At 29.3% G+C, this 22,992-nt stretch overlaps 1 protein-coding gene across 11 annotated transcripts in view; it reads right to left on the minus strand.

Moving 5' to 3' along the window:
- LOC103570537 (uncharacterized) overlaps nt 1–8,646 on the minus strand; it is a 48,264-nt gene extending 39,618 nt beyond the window's left edge. For 2 of the 11 annotated variants that reach the window (XM_053742433.1, XM_053742721.1), the window contains exons 1-4: nt 4,749–4,896; nt 2,272–2,405; nt 2,006–2,189; nt 145–1,926 (exon numbers count right to left, since the gene is read on the minus strand). In XM_053742433.1, the coding sequence (XP_053598408.1) occupies nt 145–1,926; nt 2,006–2,122 (1,899 nt within the window). In that variant the 5' untranslated portion in view covers nt 2,123–2,189; nt 2,272–2,405; nt 4,749–4,896. The other 9 variants (XM_053742536.1, XM_053742572.1, XM_053742524.1 and 6 more) reach the window with 9 other exon arrangements.
- Between the last annotated feature and the right edge of the window lie 14,346 nt (nt 8,647–22,992).

A 22,992-nucleotide genomic window follows, 5' to 3' on the forward strand; every position in this document is an offset into this window, starting at 1 on the left:
ACTTATGTAAACAAATAATACAATTTATGATCTTAGATCTTTAGTTTACTCTCAAATGTTAACATAACAATCGATGCTATTTACTAGAAAAAAGAATAGTAATATTTCATATTTAAGTATAGTACTATTCAAGATAACACTTACATCTTTAACTTTTTCTATACTAGCTGCAAAATCCATACTGGTATCTTCAGGAGGCATCTCTTCTTCTCTTGGCGTTGAAATATGATTAGTTAAGGTTGGTGAATTGATTTTGGTATGGATGACTGTTAAAACATCTTCACCTTGTTCTACATTTATTTGTCCATTGCTTTTTGGTAAAGGTGGTAAAGCACGTTTGAAAAACGGCATCTTTAACGCAGACGAATCGACGTCTAAAGTTGTGTTGTTATTATTGGCATGTTGATCGGAATCACCTTCTTCCTCTTCAACAATTTCACCTTGTACAATATCATTTCTTTTTTCAACAAAATGATCCGGCGATCCCAATCGCCTGAATCTAAATATATTACATAATGTTTGTTTCAGACTCAATGAAAAATTACGCTGGCTTTTTTTAATTTTTTCTCTGTCAGTATCTCCTTTGTCTTTATGTGTTTCATCCTTAACTTTTTTATGCTTAACGTTTACAAATGAACCTTTTTTATGCTTTCTCACATTCATATGATTATTGTTATTGTTAATCAACCCATTAGTACCTTTATTGGATATTGACGTATCTGTCGTACAGTCAGTATGAGGATTACTATATCTATTATTATTTACATTAATATTTTTTGGTACGCTAAGGTGTATTGGTGTTTGGTTGGTTAATACTTTATTACACTTAATTTTATGGTCACTTGAGTCACTTGAACTCGAATAAAGTGTTTCTAAATATTGACGCACTTCATGTAATGTCATATGTATCGGTTCACCGATATTATGAATATGACTATTGTTTGGGATATGAGACCCATGTCGCCCAGAAGTACCGGGCACACTATGACGTTTGCCATTACTACTATCATTACAACACACATCAGCTAGTAATCGTTGTGATTTTATAACATGTGTTACAGCACGAGGCTTACCACAATAGTGCCTTGTTTGCTGAATATGAGTTTCAAATTCACTTTGTGAGCTGGCTGAGACATTTCTTCTTCGTTTGCGATGATGACGGTGACGCTTTGGACGTTGAGGAATTCGAAGTTCGTGGAACGGTTTTATAACATCAATCGGAACAGTGTAAATGTCGGAATCAAAGGGCACATTGTACATATCACTTATCTCACTAGTCGTTAGTACATCATGGGACATTGCTGACGTAATGAAACTACTATCGTCAGCTTTATTGCACAAACCTGATGTATTTATCGAATTATGGGAACTTGAAAGGCGTGAAGAAGCTAATGAGCACCGCGAGTTTGGACGATTGAGTGTATTGTATGGAGTTATTGTAATCGTGGCAGTGCTTGCTTGACGCGAAGATGACGACGGTAGCATTTCTGATGCCCAAAATCGCAGCTTAGAGTTGAAAATATGAGTGATGTTTGTAGTTTGAATTGTTCGAGTCGATGTAACTTGAGCTAATCGGCCTTCAGGCCAAGAAATACGACATGAAATGTCAAGGGCTTCTTCAATTATTTGTTGAACTAAATTTTCACTCAGTTCTTCAATCAATCGAGAAATTTTTTTTCTTAACAACTGCGGGTAACAAAGTATTGGTACATTAGACCGTACTGAATCTGGAGGTGAAGGACTATCTTGAAATTCTGGTGGGGGTTTTATTGCTACGTCAACTACATCAACTCCTTCAAGCTTGCTATCTAAGTCTGCCCATCCTGGTCCTTTTTTTAAAGTATTAAAATTCTGATTACACATCCCGTCAGAGTAATCGAAAGAATCTTGAGATAAAGATTTACTTTCCATGTCACTTTCTTGCATCTGGAAATAATTTAAAAATCAAATTGATGGTATTACAATCAGTGATTTATACTTTAATATAATAAATGGATAAGTATACTTCAATAGCAAGTTGAGCTCGAACAGAATCACTTGATATCGATCCACCAAGTCCACTGCTACCCAATTCACTTAAAGGACCTGTAGTACTGAGCGAACATGATGGCGGAGAATCCATTCTATCAACTTTTTTGGGATACTCTTAATAAAATTAAAAAATATCTTAAAATACTCAACGTAGTTATCTAAAATTCAAAGTGTAAATATTAAATAAATGCTAAAGTAATTAATATTATCATTTTACTACTCAAATTAAACTGTACCTACAAATAGCAATTTACACTAATTATAAATATTCTCCTGCAACATTTAATTAAAAATGTGAGTACGTTTTCCATATTAGACTGGATCATACTGATTATGATTTGCAGTTTTCTGAGCATATCTTTTCTCTATGAAGCCTGTAAAAAAAAAGATTAATAGAAAGCCATTAATTACCTTATGGATTTGCTTAAAGCAGAAGATAAGTATAACAAGTATAAGTAACTTCCCTTATTAAAAGAAACGATTTGGAACAATTAGAAAAAAAAAATTTTAATACTTTTTAATGCTTTTGAATACTCTGAATACTTTTGAATCGCCTTTCTTATGGGTATTTAACATGGCAAATCGTTTCGAATCTTTTTTTTAATCAAGGTTGTGACGAAATATACGAGCTCAATTTTAATGATATTAGTAGTAGTCTGAAACTATAAGGTAAATGTCCCAATACCGGAACGAAGAAGGGTATATGACTGATTTTTATCGTTTTAAAAATATTCAAATAAATTATAAACCAAAATAATTTATTACATCATATAGAATATTAGACATTTACCAATTTAAAAATAATCAAATAAGTTCATTTTTCTTAAATTTAATATAAAAAAAAAAATTTTTTCTATGATACCCAAAAGACCCAATACCGGAACGCTGAAATAGCCTTGTCCCAATACGGGAATTCGGTTGTCCTAATACCGGAACAGTAAATAAAATAAGTTATTTTTTGCATTTATTCATGGTGAAAATATTAATAATTATTAAATAATATTAATGTAAAACGAGTATGAATGTAGCACACATCAAAGAACTTTAAAATTATAAATAAATAAGATAAATAATTAAAAAAATAATATTTACAAAAAAAAGCACTATTAATTTCAAAATTTTTTGAATTCGCATTTTTTTAAATTTTATATTATTAATTATTTACTCGATTTATTAATAATTTTAAATTTGTCTGATGTCTGCTATATCACACCCATAATGTAAAATGTATTTAAAATTTAAAAATGATTGAAAATTCAATGAAAATAAATATTTTGAACTAAAGAATAGAAACAAAATAAATCATTTGAGGTTATACTAGAAAAATAATTAAAAAAAAAAATTAAAAACAAAAATTTATTTTTTATGATTTAAATTAGAGTTTATCTATACTTAATCTATTTTTTATAACAATTATACATACTACATTAAATATTAGGGCTCCAGTAATAATTAATATTGTATTACTTGATTTAGCCAGTCAATAAAACTCACCGTTAATGTCTATCGATAACATTAATATGATTGGCTGTTCCGGTACTGGGCACGGGTTCATTTTGGTGTACCAATAGACGAACTGTAAAATTAATATAATGATACTATTTTTTTCATATTTTTAATATGTTTTCTTGAATTTTATGTCATTCAAGATGCATATACAAAAAAAAGATTATTGAAAAGTAATTCTATGCATTTTCTTTAAGCTTAAGACCATTGACTGATTTCTTAGCAAAACCATTAAGAGACATGAAAAAGTCATGAATCCGAGACTATTGCTCTAATTAACATTTTTTTTTTCATATTTTAAATATTTTCTAAAATCTATTTTATATCTTATTTTTTAACTGAAAGATTAAGGTTTCAAATAAAGAAAGTTTTATTTAGTTTCATCGCGTACGAGTTGAAATATAATATAATGATTATCAAATCGTTCCGGTATTGGGTCTTGTTCCGGTATTAGGACATTTACCTTATCTGCTTGAACCACTATACTAACAAGTCTATCAATTACTAAACAAATACAACAATTATTAAGCTATGCAAACTTCAATAATTAGTTGCTCCAATTTAATTCAAGTGTTTTTTGTCATCTCTAAGAAAATTCTTGGAAATAAATTTTGTTGAAGTTTATTATCTAAATTTAAGCACTAGAATGTATTAATTTGTAACTAAATGTCACTAACACTATTAATAAATATTGTAGAAACATACATTGAAAAACATAAATTGATGTACCCAATATGCTATTAAACCATAGTTTATACATCAAAATTAATGGTATATATAAATCACGTATAAACCTTATGAACTGTTTTTGACAGTTGTATTATAGATGATTTTAAATACTCAGTATAATCACATTATATTTATTTTAAATTAACATAAATATTTATGAAATTTACAACGAATAATGTCATTTTACACTGACTTATCACGGACATAAATTTATTCATGGTTATACTCATGCCCTAGACTTGCCGGCATCATTAGGACGAAATTTTTAAGAATAATAATTACAATTTAATTGTAATTAGGTCCGACCAAATACTCGTGAATAGTAATTATGATAAAATATTATTAAAGCATTAGAGGTCTAATAACAATACATGATATCAATATTTTTTTGGTAAATAGTACTAATGTTTGCTGAACTTTCAACAGTATTAGTAACATTTATGATAAAAAATTTATTTATTATTTTTTTTTATCACACTTACTGTTGTATATTCGCGCTATTTTCTCACGCTACGCATTGCTACGTTTTGTTCTATCTGCAGAGACAACACGATGATTTATAATCATTTCTATTGTTTCAAAGCATTTGACATCACGAATCAATATTTAAAAGATATAGAATACACGGATACTCACCACACCAACTCAGATTTTCTACTCTATACTTTGGTATTATTCTGTACTACCATACGTTAATGTGCCATGGAAATATTTAAATAAGAGCATATATAAGAATCTGACACATGTAGACGCCATTTTTATTAGTAATACTACGGTACTACTCTGTAGAACTGTCTCATACTCTTTAATTCGCTATTTTAAATCGATTCATCCTCTGTTAGTCAATTTAACTTTTCAAATATCTATTTTCTTAAATATACTTAAAAAAAAATTTAATACTTAAATAGCGCTATTCTTTTGTATCTATCTATACATACTCTTCAAAAATATCTTTTCTCAAATATTTTTTCCAATAATAACAAAAGCACTCAAGTATAATTGATATGTTATCATGTGAGTAATATCAAACGTTGATAAAGCAGAAAAGTTATGTCTTGCCCTGATACCCTGATAGCCACCCTAACCATAAGTTAACTACAAGCTACCGCCGTATTTTAACGGTAACTTACAGGTAAGTGTTGGAAAGCAAGCAGTTACCTTAAAGTTGGCAGTAAATTGTCTGCAACTTTCTATATAATTTGACTACAAGTATGAGCGTCAGACAATGACGTTAAGTTGATTTAAAGTTTCACTTCAAATTGACGGTAGGTTTTTCTGGCAAGCTACATTCAAGCGACTGCCGCCCTGATAGCCAGTTGAGCTCAACGGCTTGCTGAAGCTGGCCCCCGTCAATTTTGATTTTCACACTTTTTTAATTTTTCAATGCTCCAATCGTTTGTTCGTCGTTTGTTCGTTATTGTCCGTCAATTGTTGTTGTTTGTTCGTTTATTGTTTATTTATAATTAAATAATTAAATCTTCAACCTCAACTTAGCCCCCCTTAACTTATCGTTATTTCAATTCTTCCTGTTATCAATCAATTAATATTCATTTTCGTTTGTTCTTTCATAATCTTCGTTTGTTCGATCATAATTAACGTCTTATCGCCTTTTATTATCAATTTTAATTAATTAACATCTCATTACCAGTGTAGCTATGTCGCGCATGCGCATTAATACTTGTGACGCAGTGGGATCTCCTTCCAGATGCCCGGGAACATTTAAATTTAAGATTTATTACAAAAAAAAAAATGAATATCCAATCAAACAAAATATGAACTTTTAATTGTACTTGTCGTTATGAAATTTATATAAAATAATCTATATTGATATTGTGAATAAACTTAATATACAGCATCAATCTAAATAGTTAGTAAATTAGTTATTAATTAATGGAAAATATAAGTGAAAATCTAATTTATCATGCTTTTCAGCGTACGTCTCTACATTCAACGTGAGTGCATATATATTGTATTTACTTGTGAAGATTTTATGTCTGCAAATTTTTGGTTGTGTATGTGAAGATTTCCTGTGCGTGCATATTTATATATGTTGAATTTTACAGCAAATTTTCCATTCATTTGTATAAATTAGATTATTTTCAGTTTTGATATCTACTGTAAAAATTAGATATCTCAAAAAACGATTTTTTTTTTTTGTTATAATTTTTATAGCCTTATATAATTTATTTTTTGCATAATTTTATTTTTTTTCCTCAATAGGTTCATTTTTGAGTAAATAAAACGAATATTGATTTTTATGGATATTTACTTATTACTTAAGTATCACAATTCACAGTATTGTGAAATCAAAATACATTCTAATTTGACTTGAACATCGATAAATATCATGAGACCACATAGATAAGTTTGGAATCATAAGTTTAGACGGAAGCACTGTAATAAATAAAAAAAATTGTTGTCAGTTGACTCTGCGGGCCAGCCCTAAAACTTCCCGCTGCTTTCGAGCTCCTTGAGTTCGAAATCATTGTTGAGATTACATTTTTGAGTTCTTCGAGCTCGAAAATACTTTTGTATACCTTTGATTTCGAAAAATAACGTTTACCATTTTTTCTACAATGATATCTCTCGAACGAATTCACCGATTGAGACGGTTGAGGTGGCAATCGACGCGTTTTATTGAGTTCTAGAGCTAATCAAATTTTTAAATTGATTTATCAAGACGTTTTTGAGAAATTTCAAAAAAACTAAAAAAAAACAATTTTTTTTTAATTCTTTCGTTAACGGTTTCTCTTGAACGAATGAACCGATTTTGATGGTTGAGGTGGCATTCGAGGCGGCTTAGAAAGTTTTAGAGCTGATTAGATTTTGGAATCAATCTATCGAGCAAATTAAAAGTTATTCAAATAAAACATTTTTGAAAAAATTTTATTTTTGAAATATCTCCAAACGTACCATACCGATTTAACTCAAATTTTCAGTGCTTATAATATTTATCGAGCCGCGTCGAATGACACCCTGACGATTGAAATCAGTTTATCCGTTCAAAAGTTACAGAATATTTACATACGTACGTACGTACGTACATACATACATACACTCGGACATCATCTTGAATCTAGTCAGAATAGTTTCCTAGAATCTCAAAATGTCGACATCTGTTGGAATTCCAATTTTCGCGAATCGGGGTGAAAACAATAACTTCCCAAAATTTTTGAAAATCATCGATTTTCTTAGCGGGAAGTTGAAAATATATTCTGATACAGTTGTACAACAAAACATGGCTTAAAGACCCTGATTAAAAGAAATGGTTCGAAACGATTTGCAATGTTGAATGCCCATAAGAAGGATGATTCAAAAGTATTGAAAGTATTCAAAAGCATTAAAAAGTATTAAAATTTTTTTTTTCAAATCGCTTTAAATCGTTTCTTTTAATAAGAGGAAACAATTTTCTAGTTCATGATAATCATAATCATTTTTACGTATCAATAAAGTCATATGAACAATTACAATCATATATATATATATATATATATATATATATATATATATATATATATATATATATATATATATATATATATATATATATAGATTTACACAAATATAAGAACTATAACTCCTACTATCGTTATAAATAAAGGGGCAGGTTTTCGGTACAAGTTTATTTTTATCCGGGTTTAAATTAATATTGCTGGTGGTTTCATGATAGCTAATCCCTAACAATTGATTCCACCAATCCAAGATAATATATTCTTCTAGTTGTTTTTATATCTTAGGCTAATAATAATGAGAATAGTCTATTATTTTTACAATAATAATCAAAAGTTTTTATCAACTAAAATGGACTGTCGATGGGATCAGATGCCGGTAGGATCAATTTGTAAAGATTACTTGGCGTGGTATAAAATTGATAAGATGTTGAAGGCACACCATCGCTGGTATATCTAAATATTATTAATGTATTTGGAACTTAATTTAAGCCCGGATAAAAATAAATGTGGTTTGAAAAACTGGCCCTAAAAAATTCATGGTTTTATGAATATTAGATAGAATATTTTTTCATGTTCGAAAAGAATTTAATATTCTTAGTTGACATGGAAATACTTACTTTTAGGTTATGTAAGTATTAAGTCTCGAATTAAAAAATAGTTAATCAAGAAAATCGATAAAAGGAACAATTGACACAATAATATCAAATATTCACTGGTTAGAATTGTTTAATCCTTCAACCCCACAAAACATGGGATTATTTCTAATGTTGATCTTTATTATGTCTGTTTGTAACTATAACTCATTAATATATGTAAAGTTCTGAAGATAAATAATTCTATTCATTTTTTCGCCAGGAGAACTACATATTAAACTTTTACCTTGAGAAATTAATGAACAGTTCGACAAAATAAAATACAATACAACAAAACATTTTGATAAATCCATAGGAATATAATATATTGATTAAAGAGTTAAATTTCTAATAATGAGGTTCCAATTTAATTTTTTTATTAAAATACAAGTAACGAATCGAAAATATTTTTCTATAGACTCACAAAAACCGATGACAACATAATCGATAAACCAAATCAAAATTGAAAATCCGATGGTAATTATGATAATTGCTATATTAATAGACGGATTAAAAATTGACATAATTATTTTTACATAAGCATTGACAAATTAGTACAGCAACTATTACATTTTTTAATTATTTCAAAATGATTTTATGTCTATAATGACATCTGAATAGAAGTTTAAAATAATCTGTACTGTGTACACAGATACTTCTGTACACTCAAAAATTGTTTTAATTACCGAATAAGCATTTTTGAGTATACAAGATTGTATTTGTCATGAACTATCTTTATCAGATATAATTTTATAAAAACATCATTTATAGTGATGCCATAACCTACATTAATCACACCTTAAGATTATTATTATTATCCAAATAATCAAGGTGCTCATGCAAAAATTTGCTATTATTTTACCGTGAAATGTCTGTCGTGAATTGGAGGTAAGCGAATTCAAGTTTGAGCTGTCGAGCTGACTATCTTTGAAATTGATAGCAAATAAACGTCAACTTTATTCAGTTTTCTAACTACAACATGAGCATAACACACGGTGTAAATTAACAGAAAGTTAACTGAAAATTTTGATCTTCAACTCTTGCTAGCAATTTGCTGCCCAATTTTAACCGCATTTTGGTCAAGTTGAATTTTTCAATTGACATTAATATGCAATAAAGATGGTTACCAGGTTTTTGCAAACAATCCTTATTTAGCCTCTCATTATTAACTATTTCAATTTATTTTAGGACGAGACTATTCGCACCCAGGCGTGTATGCAGCGTATAAAATTTTGGGAAGTTATTGTTTTCACCCCGATTCGCGAAAATTGGAATTCCAACAGATGTCGACATTTTGAGATTCTAGGAAACTATTCTGACTAGATTCAAGATGATGTCCGAGTGTATGTATGTATGTACGTACGTACGTACGTATGTAAATATTCTGTAACTTTTGAACGGATAAACTGATTTCAATCGTCAGGGTGTCATTCGACGCGGCTCGATAAATATTATAAGCACTGAAAATTTGAGTTAAATCGGTATGGTACGTTTGGAGATATTTCAAAAATAAAATTTTTTCAAAAATGTTTTATTTGAATAACTTTTAATTTGCTCGATAGATTGATTCCAAAATCTAATCAGCTCTAAAACTTTCTAAGCCGCCTCGAATGCCACCTCAACCATCAAAATCGGTTCATTCGTTCAAGAGAAACCTTTAACGAAAGAATTAAAAAAAAATTGTTTTTTTTTAGTTTTTTTGAAATTTCTCAAAAACGTCTTGATAAATCAATTTAAAAATTTGATTAGCTCTAGAACTCAATAAAACGCGTCGATTGCCACCTCAACCGTCTCAATCGGTGAATTCGTTCGAGAGATATCATTGTAGAAAAAATGGTAAACGTTATTTTTCGAAATCAAAGGTATACAAAAGTATTTTCGAGCTCGAAGAACTCAAAAATGTAATCTCAACAATGATTTCGAACTCAAGGAGCTCGAAAGCAGCGGGAAGTTTTAGGGCTGGCCCGCAGAGTCAACTGACAACAATTTTTTTTATTTATTACAGTGCTTCCGTCTAAACTTATGATTCCAAACTTATCTATGTGGTCTCATGATATTTATCGATGTTCAAGTCAAATTAGAATGTATTTTGATTTCACAATACTGTGAATTGTGATACTTAAGTAATAAGTAAATATCCATAAAAATCAATATTCGTTTTATTTACTCAAAAATGAACCTATTGAGGAAAAAAAATAAAATTATGCAAAAAATAAATTATATAAGGCTATAAAAATTATAACAAAAAAAAAAAATCGTTTTTTGAGATATCTAATTTTTACAGTAGATATCAAAACTGAAAATAATCTAATTTATACAAATGAATGGAAAATTTGCTGTAAAATTCAACATATATAAATATGCACGCACAGGAAATCTTCACATACACAACCAAAAATTTGCAGACATAAAATCTTCACAAGTAAATACAATATATATGCACTCACGTTGAATGTAGAGACGTACGCTGAAAAGCATGATAAATTAGATTTTCACTTATATTTTCCATTAATTAATAACTAATTTACTAACTATTTAGATTGATGCTGTATATTAAGTTTATTCACAATATCAATATAGATTATTTTATATAAATTTCATAACGACAAGTACAATTAAAAGTTCATATTTTGTTTGATTGGATATTCATTTTTTTTTTTGTAATAAATCTTAAATTTAAATGTTCCCGGGCATCTGGAAGGAGATCCCACTGCGTCACAAGTATTAATGCGCATGCGCGACATAGCTACACTGGTAATGAGATGTTAATTAATTAAAATTGATAATAAAAGGCGATAAGACGTTAATTATGATCGAACAAACGAAGATTATGAAAGAACAAACGAAAATGAATATTAATTGATTGATAATAGGAAGAATTGAAATAACGATAAGTTAAGGGGGGCTAAGTTGAGGTTGAAGATTTAATTATTTAATTATAAATAAACAATAAACGAACAAACAACAACAATTGACGGACAATAACGAACAAACGACGAACAAACGATTGGAGCATTGAAAAATTAAAAAAGTGTGAAAATCAAAATTGACGGGGGCCAGCTTCAGCAAGCCGAGCTCAACCGGATGGGGACACTTTGCCAACGAAATGTCTGCCTAATCTGAAATTTACAAGGTTGCTGTCAGCGATAGTAAAGGGCAAAGGGGGGATATTACTAAAAATTCATAAAGGAGTTCACACATAGAGTCATGCGTAATAATTGGTGCCATTGGGGTAGCGTTTTTATTAATAGATGGCATATTCATACTGAAAATTGGTCAGATAATAAATTTCTTAGAGAACGTATGAAAATAGCAAGCATGCCGATTGGTTTATAAATTGAAGCGAAGTGAATCTTAATATTATTATTTATGATAGTAATAAACAATTACACCTGATGTAAACTCTAATGATATGATTTTTATAATTCTAAATATAGTAACTAATTATAATAAGAAAGTTTAGTCCAGGTAAATAATATTATAATTATTTATAGAATTTTAAAAGCATTTTATCAAGAATATTCCAAACACGGATTAATAAAATTTATATACAATTCAATGATTGATAAGTTTACTTTTGGTTTTCGATTTGAATATTTTTTTATTTTATTATTTTCTTGACATTAGAAAAGAATCGATTTGATTTCCCTATAGGTTTTGTTAGGCTTAAAAAATTAATTAATTTTTGCTCATTGTCATGCTGCCGTTTTTTTTTTTTTTTTTTTTCAATAAAAATCGATAGACACGAAATTGTCCGCTTAAGAGAGGAAAATCCTTAAATTTCGTTAAATATCAATGTTTGTAATGAAATTTATGCACTTCTACATGATGTCTATCACGAACAAACAGTGCAAACTCGAAATTCCGCTGTTTGTCATTTTTGACCGCCAATTATAGAGATAGATTCTCGCAGTCAATTTTGATAATTATATATAGGAATCGTATGGATTCGATTCCAATGCGAATTTTTTCAGTATTTATGTGTTGCTCATCGTCATGCTGCCGTTATTTTTCAATAGACATCGATAGAGATGGCATTGCCCGCTTAAAAGAGAGGAAAATCTCTAAGTTTCGTCAAATATCAATGTTTGTAATGAAATTAATGCATTTCTACATGATTTCTATCACGAACAAACAGTGCAAACTTGAGATTCTGATGTATGTCATTTTTGACCGCAAATTGAAGAGATAGATTCTAGCAGTCAATTCGGATGATTATAAATTGGAATTGTATGGATTAAATTCCAATGCGAATTTTTTCAGTATTTATGTGTTGCTCGTTGTCATACTGCGTTTTTTTTTCAATAGACATCGATAGACATGAAATTGTCCGCTTAAAAGAGAGAAAAATCCTTAAATTTCGTCAAATATTAATGTTTGTAATGAAATTAATGTACTTCCACATGATTTCTATCACGAACAAACAGTGCAAACTTGAAATTCTGATGTATGTCATTTTTGACCGCCAATTGACGAGACCGATTCTAGCAGTGAAAATAAATGATTATTGACAGGTTTCGTATGGATTCGATTCCAATGCTAATTTTTTCAGTATTTAACTGTTGTTTATTATGATGCTGCGGTTATTTTTCAATTGACATCGATAAACATGAAATTGTCTGATTGGATAACAAGGAAATATAATATTTTGCGAAATTTCAATTTTCAATAGGAGCATTTTGTAGTTCTACACGATTCCCATCACGAACAACCCTAATAGTCACTTTGCATTGAAATTGACACTTTGCATTGAATTGATTTTATGCTGTAATTACCTGAAATCTGCTGCCCGAATTTACTGACATCTTCACACCAAAAGTTGAAAATCAGAATTTGCGGTAAATCTTTTTTTAATTTAAAGGTAAACTTTTACGAAAAAAAAAAAAAATCGGTCATGTTCATTCTTACCACTTCAGAAGATAAGGAAATTTTTACATACGATTGTCTACAATTTGAAAGTAAAAATATATTTAACAATTTTTCAAGTCAAATTAATGATAAATTGACTTAAAATTTGCCTGAAAATTAAAGACAACTTTTTTCTTGTCAACTTTTGAAGTGACTTTGTATTCTAATTCGGGCAGTAAATTCACGTCAAATTCAATAGCAAGTTGCATACAAATTGTAGTAAAAAGTGGAAAAGTCCGAAGTTGACGGAAATTCGACAAAAAATACAACGAAACTTTTGTATTGTAAACTTTTGCTTAAGCAAACTGTGCTATTAGGGAAGTGGGGAGAAATTAAAATTCTAAAGCATGTCTTTTTTTGACCGCCAACCGGAGAGTTAAATTCTGACAGTCAATTTGGCATTTTTTTTATGGATTTTGTTTCTTTTCGTTTCAATGCGAATTTTTTGTGTATTCATGTGTTGTTTGTCTATGTGCTGCGGTTATTTCCCTCGGAGAGAAATTGTAGCATTTTGTAATATTTCAATGTTTAATAAGAATATTATGTAGTTTCACAAGATTACCATCATGAATTTACTCTACAACTTTTGAATTTTGTTGTAGATCATATTTAATGCTAACCAGGGAGCCAACTTCGTGCAGCTAACCCTGGCGGTTTTGAATCAGCCTGGAAACACCCTTGGAGTGGAAACATGGTGGAATCACGGTGGATCCAGGGTGGGTTTGTGTCATTTTATCACCGTATATACACGGTGGTTACACGGCGTTTCCACGATGGTTACGCGGTGGACGTGGAATCATGGTGGGTACACCGTGTAACCACCGTGTATACACGGTGAAAGAATGGCACAAACCCACCCTGTAACCATCCTGGATCCACCGTGATTCCACCGTGTTTCCAGGGTGATTCAAAACTGCGAGGGAATTCTGAATTATTAGGCCGGTTGTCGTTTGGTTTTAATTCCAATGTGGATTTTCAGTCTATTTATACGCTGTTAGTGAATTAACAGTTATTATTTTTTGATGTGCATCGATAAACATCCAACTGTTTATTCGAACGATAAAAATAATCATAGTGTTTTGCAAAATATTAATGGTTGACCGAAATATTATGTAGTTTAGCAGGATTTTTATCATGAATAAACTGTGATAAACTCGAATTTTGTTGTGCATAATTTTTGAACGCCAATTACAGAGATAATTTTTTGTAGACAATTCAGAAGTGTTGGTGTATATTTTGCTCGCTCTTGTTTTAAATGTAAAAACGAAATCTATCCTGACACTTTCACATTGTCTGCCAAAAGTGAAGGCCCCATTTGGCGCTCGAAAGTGATGTATAACAAAATTCGAAATCAGCACAGTTTATTCATGATGGAAATTATTCAAAACTACAACATTTCTCTATTATACATTAAGATCAGTTTCGAAGTTAGGTGTGTGTGAGAATGTGTGGCGTAGATAAATGCATGTAAAATAAATTGGGCGTTTTCTCAGGAGGGTAGGGGATGAACCACGCCTCCTCTTGACTAACTGGGGTATGTCGACCGATACATCAAGTTAGTATTATGGGCGTATCCTGCTAGCCGGCATATGGGAAACCGAATGTTTGAATACCCTGGGTATGGACTCGTAGTATTTCTTGTACTTTTGAGAAATAAAAAAAAAAAATCGGTCTATCGGTTGACCCTGCGGGCCAGCCCTAAAACTTCCAGCTGTTTTTGAGCTCTAGGGGCTCTAAGCGCTCGAAAACATTTTTGTGAATACATTTTCGAGCTCTTCCAGCTCGAAAATACTTTTAAAAGCCGTTGTTTTCGACAAAAATCGTTTTTTACCATTTTTTCTCCAACGATATCTCTTAAAGGAATTGACCGATTGAGACAGTTAAGGTGGCAATCGATGCGTTTTATTGAGTTCTAAAACTAATCAGATTATAGAATTGATCGATTGAGCCATTTCTGAAAAATTTTAAAAAAACTGAAAAAAAAAATTTTTTTTTTCTGTATTTCTTCTATATCTTAGAGTCCATTTGATCGATCGATTTAACATTTTCAGAAAAGTTGACGGCCAACAAGCTCTTTCAATTGCCACCTCAACCATTTCAATCGGTCAATTCATTGAAAAATATATGAAGAGTTTACATCCACACACACACACACGCGCGCGCGCTTAGTCTTACTGGAAAATGCTCGTAGTAAGATAATAAAAGAATTCATGAAATTCTTTTTATACAAAATAATATTTCGACAGTGAAATCACAACTTTGTGTGAGTGTGTAAAATATATATTTATTAGACTGGGTCAAAAAAATCGACTATTTTTTTTTTTTTAATATATTGAAAATTTTATTTGGGATGAGAAAAAAAAAATTGTGAACATTTGAGCCTTTGATATTAATATTAAGAGGCCTGTCATCGCAGTTTTTTAGTTTTTTTTTAATGAGCGGGTTTTTTCCTCATAACTCTCAAACCATCGACGTAAATGGAATCGACTTAAGTACATTTTCTGAAGGAAATTGAATGCTCTACAAAAAAGACTGATTGAGATTTTTCGTCAGGTGATCCGTTTCTTTATGATCATGCCTTGAACATTGGTATGATTTTTCAATTTGATTGCTCAGCCAAAATTTTGTAATTAATGTAAAAATCAGTTTCCGAAATAAATGAATATTTTTAAAGGAAGTTAAGTGCTGAACTGAAATAGTCTCTTAACAATTATTGCTAAACTTGGTCCTTCAAAAGTTATTCAAGGTTATTGAAGTCGTTTTGACTTAACTTCAACCTTGAATAACTTTTGACGAAATGAATTTAGCAATAATTGTTAAGAGGTTTTTTTTCGTAGAGCATTTAATTTTCTTCAAGAATATTTATTAGCTTTTTTCAGAAACTTATTTTTACATTAATTACAAAATTCCAAAGTCGAACAATTAAATTGTAAAATCATACAAATGTTGAAGGCATGATTATAAGGAAACGGTTCATCTGACGAAAAATTTCAATCAGACCATTTTTGTAGAAGATTCAATTTCCTTTCAAAAATGTGGTCAAGTCAATTTCGTTTGCCTCGGTGGTTTTAGAGTGATGAGACAAAAACCCGCTCATTAGAAAAAACTAAAAAACTGCGATGATAGACCTCTTAATATTAATATTAAGGGCTTAAATTTTCACAATAATTTTTTTTCCGCATCCCAAATAATATTTTTAACATACTCTAAAAAAAAATACAGTCGATTTTTTTGGCCCAGTCTAATATTTATATTAGGGTGTGTCAAAAAATATCTTTTTTTTTTCTTTTTGGACACTACCAGTAATTTATAGTGTATGACAAAATAAAAATTCTAACAGAAGATCAGCTTTTAAATTCTAATTTTACAAGCAGCTCATCGCAATTTTTTTCCCCATGTTATTTAAATGGGAAATGAAAAATCGCGATGAGTTACTACCTCTAAAACTTGAATTTAAGAGCTGATTTTCTGACGGAATTTTTATTTTGTCGTATACCATCGATTTTTGGTAGTGCCAAAAAAAAACATTATTTTTCGACACACCTTAATTTATAGAGTATACTGAATTTAAGAAACTGACTTTTTTGTCTTAAGTACACAACAGACGATATCGTTCAAGTTTGAGTTGTCAATATTTAAATTAATAGATTTGTCATGACAATTTTCTATTTTTATTTCCAAAATTATTAATTTTATTGCTTGATTTCTTGATTTTGTACGGAATTTTCAAATTTAAAAAGAAAATTAAAAAAAATTAATTTATATTTAATTTATGATGTCGTGTAAATAACTGCTAAGATTAATTTGTATTAAGGCCTTTTTTTTGTGGAACAAATAATTCACTTCTAAGGTATATGGTTCTTAATTTTTTAATGTAACATCTTGAAAGCTTTCAGCAAGTATAATATGTTTTAGAAAATGAGACATTTCAAACATTATATTTTCTTTTACTTCATTTCCTGATGTATTTTACGAATTTTAAGCAATTTCTAATACACTGTGAAAAATTCTTATTAAATTTTACTATGGCTGCATTGTAACACCGGACCATAAGAAAACTGGTACAAAATTTACAAGTGTCCCATAGTAAACGTATGCACAGACGACACGATTGGGACCTATGCGCATACATTTTGCTATGGGACACTTGTAAATTTTGTACCAGTTTTCTTGTGGTCCGGTATTACAATGCACCCATAGTAAAATTTTTTGGAAAATTTTCACAGTGTAGTGCAGCTTTTGTCTTTAATCAGTTGAAGACTTGAACCAGTTGGAAAAAAAAAAAAAAATATTTGTGAATAACTGTTATTTTTTTTGTATTTTGTAGCTGGAAATCGGTAAGGATCTACTTATTATTTATGAGCAAATTAGTAAATCGAGTATTTTAGTATCTGTATTTATTTTAACTTAAATCTCCATATTACATGCATTATCCTGATCCCATTGCTTTTTTTTCTGCACTTGTAATAGAACGTCCTAAATACGTATTAATGTTATTTCGTTCCATGATGACCATCTCGTTAGATAAATTTCTTTTTTTTAGAAATTTATGATATTGGTGTTCCAGGACCACTCTCTTTTCAGGTGTTAATGGCAATTTACTTTGGTTTCTTTTAGTAATTTTAACCGCTCGAAGAGCCAAATTTCGATACCCCCAAATCGCATGTGACATTACCGTTATAAATTTTGATGGTTTATACTGTCTAAATGCTTCGGTATGTGAACGGCTAGAAACGTATATTTGTCCTCCAACGTGAACTGGGTCAATTATGCGCTGATCTTCTTCATTTTCGGCGTGTTGTAGTTGCTGCCGACGTTGTTCTACTAATCGCTGTCGTCGCCGATGTTCTTCTAATTCCTGGACTTGTCTTAGTTTCTGTTGCCTTTGTAGTTCTTTTAATCGCTGTTGTCGTCATTGATCTGCCAATTGTTGTTCTTGTCGTTGGTTTTATCGTTGTCGTAGCACTTCTTCTAATCGCTGTTTTAGTCGTTGCTCTTGTAATTGTTGTTCTTGTTGTCGTTGTAGTCGTTGGAGATCTTCATTATTGTCATCAGAATGTCGTTGACGGGGCATTGGTTGCATTTCGTCATTTAATTGCCTATTTTCCTCCATTAATTTTTCTATTGTTTCATTATTATTATTGTTCTGTACTTCCTAAAACAAAGTCGTAGATAAAGAAAGACTTTTCACTGCTTTGTTACGTCCTGGTTGATGTTTTGGCGCTGGCGTGGTTGAGCGGTCGATTTGAATTGGACGTAATGAGAACTTACATATAATTATAAATAATTATTTAGTAGGGGTTGAACAGCCACCATTCGGTGGTTGAAATAAACTGGTTATTATTTTATATTTCAATCCGATTTATTCAATTGTAAAAGAATAATTTTAATAATGTGGAAATATACAATTGAATCAATTTACAAATTGTTAAAGTTCGTCTAACAATAACTTCGAAAGGGTGAGAAAGAAGTTGAGTATTTAATATTGAGTCTGACTGCTCTCTATGATTCTATATTTCAGACTGACTTCTCTTGATCGAGAAAAACTAGAGTAAGTCTCTTATCAATACGAGGCGCTTGGGCATCAGGCCCGCGCATCGTTCGATATAGAGGGGTGGATCGTGATAAGCAATATTCTCGAATGATCCATTCTCCGTTCTCACGCTTTCTCCGTTTTTGTTATTAACAAATGAGTCACTTATCTATGAACAAAAGTTATCTTAGAACAAAATAGATGTTTGTGCAGCTGCACGTCTCGAGGATTTACTCGAGGCGTCAGCGTTTATTTATACATAACAAATATTAAGAAAAAAAATAACTTTATCAATATGTTTCAAATATTCTAAATAATATCATATTATTTTATGTTCTATTATTTTATATTATTATGTTATGCTATATTATTATATTATATTATATCCTATAATATAGAGTAACTTATTAATTATGCAACTTGCTAAATTATCAATATACATCTTAGTTAATTAGTTAGGTCCCAGATCGGTCTCTTAATAATTAGTATTTAAAAATAGTCAGAGACATCTGATGAGCAGGCTGGGACGTAACAGCTTTAAATATTTTTTCACATTTTCAAAATATTTTTTAACTCACCTCATCACTGCCATGAGTTACATTAATGTGCTTCCCATGAGTATTTGTAGTTAATTGTTGAACCTGCAAATAAAGATAATTAATGACTGAAAATAAATTTTTACTTTCGCACCTGCTGAATAATGATTTAAGTCACCAAAAACAAATTTTATTCTAAGTTGAGCTCTACTTTCAATGTACAAGCGGAATTTTTTCTGTAACTTGAAATTATAATGTACAATAATAATATAAGCAAAACAATCTACAATCGATAGTGCATCTTTTACCTTTTGCTTCATTTGCTTATTAAACTACGCAATGTCACGTTCGCTTGTATTTTTAATCTAAGTGAATGCACTTTTAATTATCTATTGGCCGTATTAATATTAAAAAAAAATACCTAAATTAACATTTTATTGCTGAGCATTGTTTAAAAAAGTCTTTTTGATAATTACTTTTTTTTCCGAAGGCACACATGATACACAGAGGTAAATAAAATCACTAAAATGCTAAATTAAGCAAATATATCCATCGAATCTTACAATCGCTAAAAGCTACTCTAACAAAGTTTGAATGATTTTTACTTTATTTAACGACCTAAGCTTCATGGTCTTTTGCTCTTTAGAACAAATCGATTAGCTTAGAGGTTTAATCATTTCCAATTTTCTATACGTGTATTTTTTTTTTTATTTATTACTGATTTATTTGGATTAATATAAAATAATCTATGCATTCAATTTCGAAGTTCATATACGTGTGAGGATATGTCTTATTTTGATTACACACAACAAGTGTATCAAAAATTTTTAGAGATAATAGATATAATGCGATTAAAATTGTAATGTACGTGTAGCTATTCAGCTGTACGTTGATCTCCGTATATTTCATGACCTAAGTAGATATATGTACATTTCAGTTTTGATCTCCTCATATCTCGATACATCAACAAATGTCAACCAAATAAAGAGTTTCAACCTACATACCAACAAAATTATTATTCGGGTAATCTTATACTTTTTCAATAATTTTTTTTCTTTTTTTCAAAAATAATTTTTTAGCATAATGAACGAATTTTTTTGCTTTTATTTGTAATCCAAACTTACAAAATAAAATAATTGTCAGTTGCAACTTTAAAAGTTTGAAAAAAAAATCAAAAGTTGGACCATTTAGTTTTTTTTTAATCTGGTTGGTTAAGCATAATATGTCTTTGAAAATTAATCAAAAATTACGTATCAGAAAATAGCGTTATTCTTAAAAACAGAAATTAATTTTGTAGAGACTAAGTTTACGACGAAATGCATTTTTCCGGAGTTCTCAAAAATAATAAAGTTTTCAGTTCTTCTCTTCAAGATAACTATTTTCTCATGTTCAACTAATTATAAACAATATTAAAAGAACAAATATCACCGTCAATCAACTCTAATATACTAATGAATATAATAGTTTGATATCTATAAAAAACTATTAAAACTTAATAACTGTTGAAAAAAACTTTTTCACATGCACTGTTATTAGTGCCGAGTTTTTAACGAGTGCTAATTATTATAACAATGAAATTTGAATTTTTGTTTAATTATCTTTAAATTTCAACTTAAATGTTTGTTCTAAATGGATTTGATTTATTATTATCACGGCACGTGAAAATAAGTCACCAGTTTGAAAGAGAGCCAGTTTGGTTTCTTTGGTTTTTTAATTATTTGAAATATTGATGAAGTTGTAGCAATTACTGTTAATGGACCGAGTTTACTCTTACGTTACGTAAATACCGATATGTCTCATTGAACTTATGTTGCCTAACTTCCATACTAAATTAAATATCCGAACAAAAATAATATATTTCATGTATTATGTCCGGTACATGAGACATAATTTCTTACGCATATTTCTTTTTAACACAGATATATATTTTTTCAGTACGTAATTACCAAGTATAAGGTAAGATCAGGACTGTCATACTTTTATGAAAAGCCAATTAATTCGAATTCAATGTTTTTACACATCTACTACATTAAATATTCACATGATGGTACCGATTACATTTTTTTTACCTGGTCTGCTGTGTTGTTTGTCTGATTTATAAGATTATTTTGATGTTCTCGGCCTTATAATTAAAATTAATTTCTGTTTTAATTTTAATTATAATTTATTTCTGTTTTATTGTAAATTTTATTTTATGATTAATTCAAAACAATGTTAAATTCAAAAATTTTTGATGAATAATGAAGTGAATTGAATTAATTAATTGATAAGTTAAAATAATAAATTTTTTTCTGTTATTAATTCATTACTTATTTTTTTCCTCCTATTCGGCCCTCTGTAACTTTGTTTCTATTGAGTTTAGAAAAAAATGGACACGAACAATTTTGTAGAAAATAAAATTTCCTATAAAATAGTCGAGAGCAAAATTAAAAAAAAAAATTTCTTCGTGTAGTTATTTTAAAAATAAAAACAAAAAAATTTTACAATGTTATTTAAATGGGAAAGGAAACACCTCTTTGCGCCACCTTAATTTTTGAGATGTTGAACTTAAACTTTAGGAGAATTTTTTTTTTCATATTGAAGAAACTTTTAAGATACGTTTAATCGAAAAAAAAAAACTTATTTTGGCACAGTCTAATATTTATGTATATAACTGATAAATTTGCAAGGTTTTCAATTTTTTCTTCAATGAATAAGATCTGACTGCCTATATTAGTATTTATATTTACAAATAAGTTGAAATTCAAAAAGAAATTTTTCCATAAGCCACAGAAATTTTTTTAGGTGCTAAAAAACTTGATATCGATGTGTCATAACTAATTTTTTTTTTTTTAATTTTAGTTACAATAAAAAAATTTACTATTTCAAACATTCGGAGATTTTTCAAGATTAATTAATAATTAATTAATTGACAATTGTATGTATTTAAGTCTATGCTTAAAAACCTAGTTTTCACTTTGGAAAATTTATTCTCCTAAGAAATTAGTCTGATACCTCTAAAATTGCACTGGTGCTTGACAATTTGATTTTCTGATTTAAAATACAAGTAAAAAATTTTTTTTTTCTTTTTCTTTAAAAAATTAAATAAAAATTTTTTTCTTCCAATTATGACTGGTAGACTTTACAGGAAATCAATTTCCCTACAAAAATGTTCTGAATTGTCATGATTGTAACTATAATTAAAAAAAAAGTTACAAGCCTCCAAATTTCAAAAAACAAAAATAATATTTTTGTACAATTACTGTCTTCACTTTGTTGTTGTTTAATTGGTGGTATTTTTTTTTAATTTTAATTTGGAATCTTTAACAGAAAATCTATTTTTCTTGAACTTTAGAGGTCAGTAACTTTTTTTGCATTAGAGTTACGAATATGACTATTTAGGACATTTTTGTGGGGAATTTGATTTTTTTGGAAAAAAAAATTTTTCATTTAATTTTTTGAGGAAATATTTAAAAATAAATTTTTTTCCGTGTATTATTAATGGGAAAATAAAATTGTCAAGCGTCTGCGCAATTTTAGAGATATCAAGCTGATTTTTTATCAGAATTTTTTTATGTTCCAAAGAAACTTTTGAGACTGAAATCTTGGAAAAAAAAAAAAAAAAAAAAAATTATTTTTTTTTTACACTTCTTACAGTACGCACACATAGTGAATGCTTCTCTTAC

Source organism: Microplitis demolitor, chromosome 1, assembly GCF_026212275.2.
Source record: "Microplitis demolitor isolate Queensland-Clemson2020A chromosome 1, iyMicDemo2.1a, whole genome shotgun sequence".
In the NCBI taxonomy this organism is placed as follows: Eukaryota; Metazoa; Arthropoda; class Insecta; order Hymenoptera; family Braconidae; genus Microplitis; species Microplitis demolitor.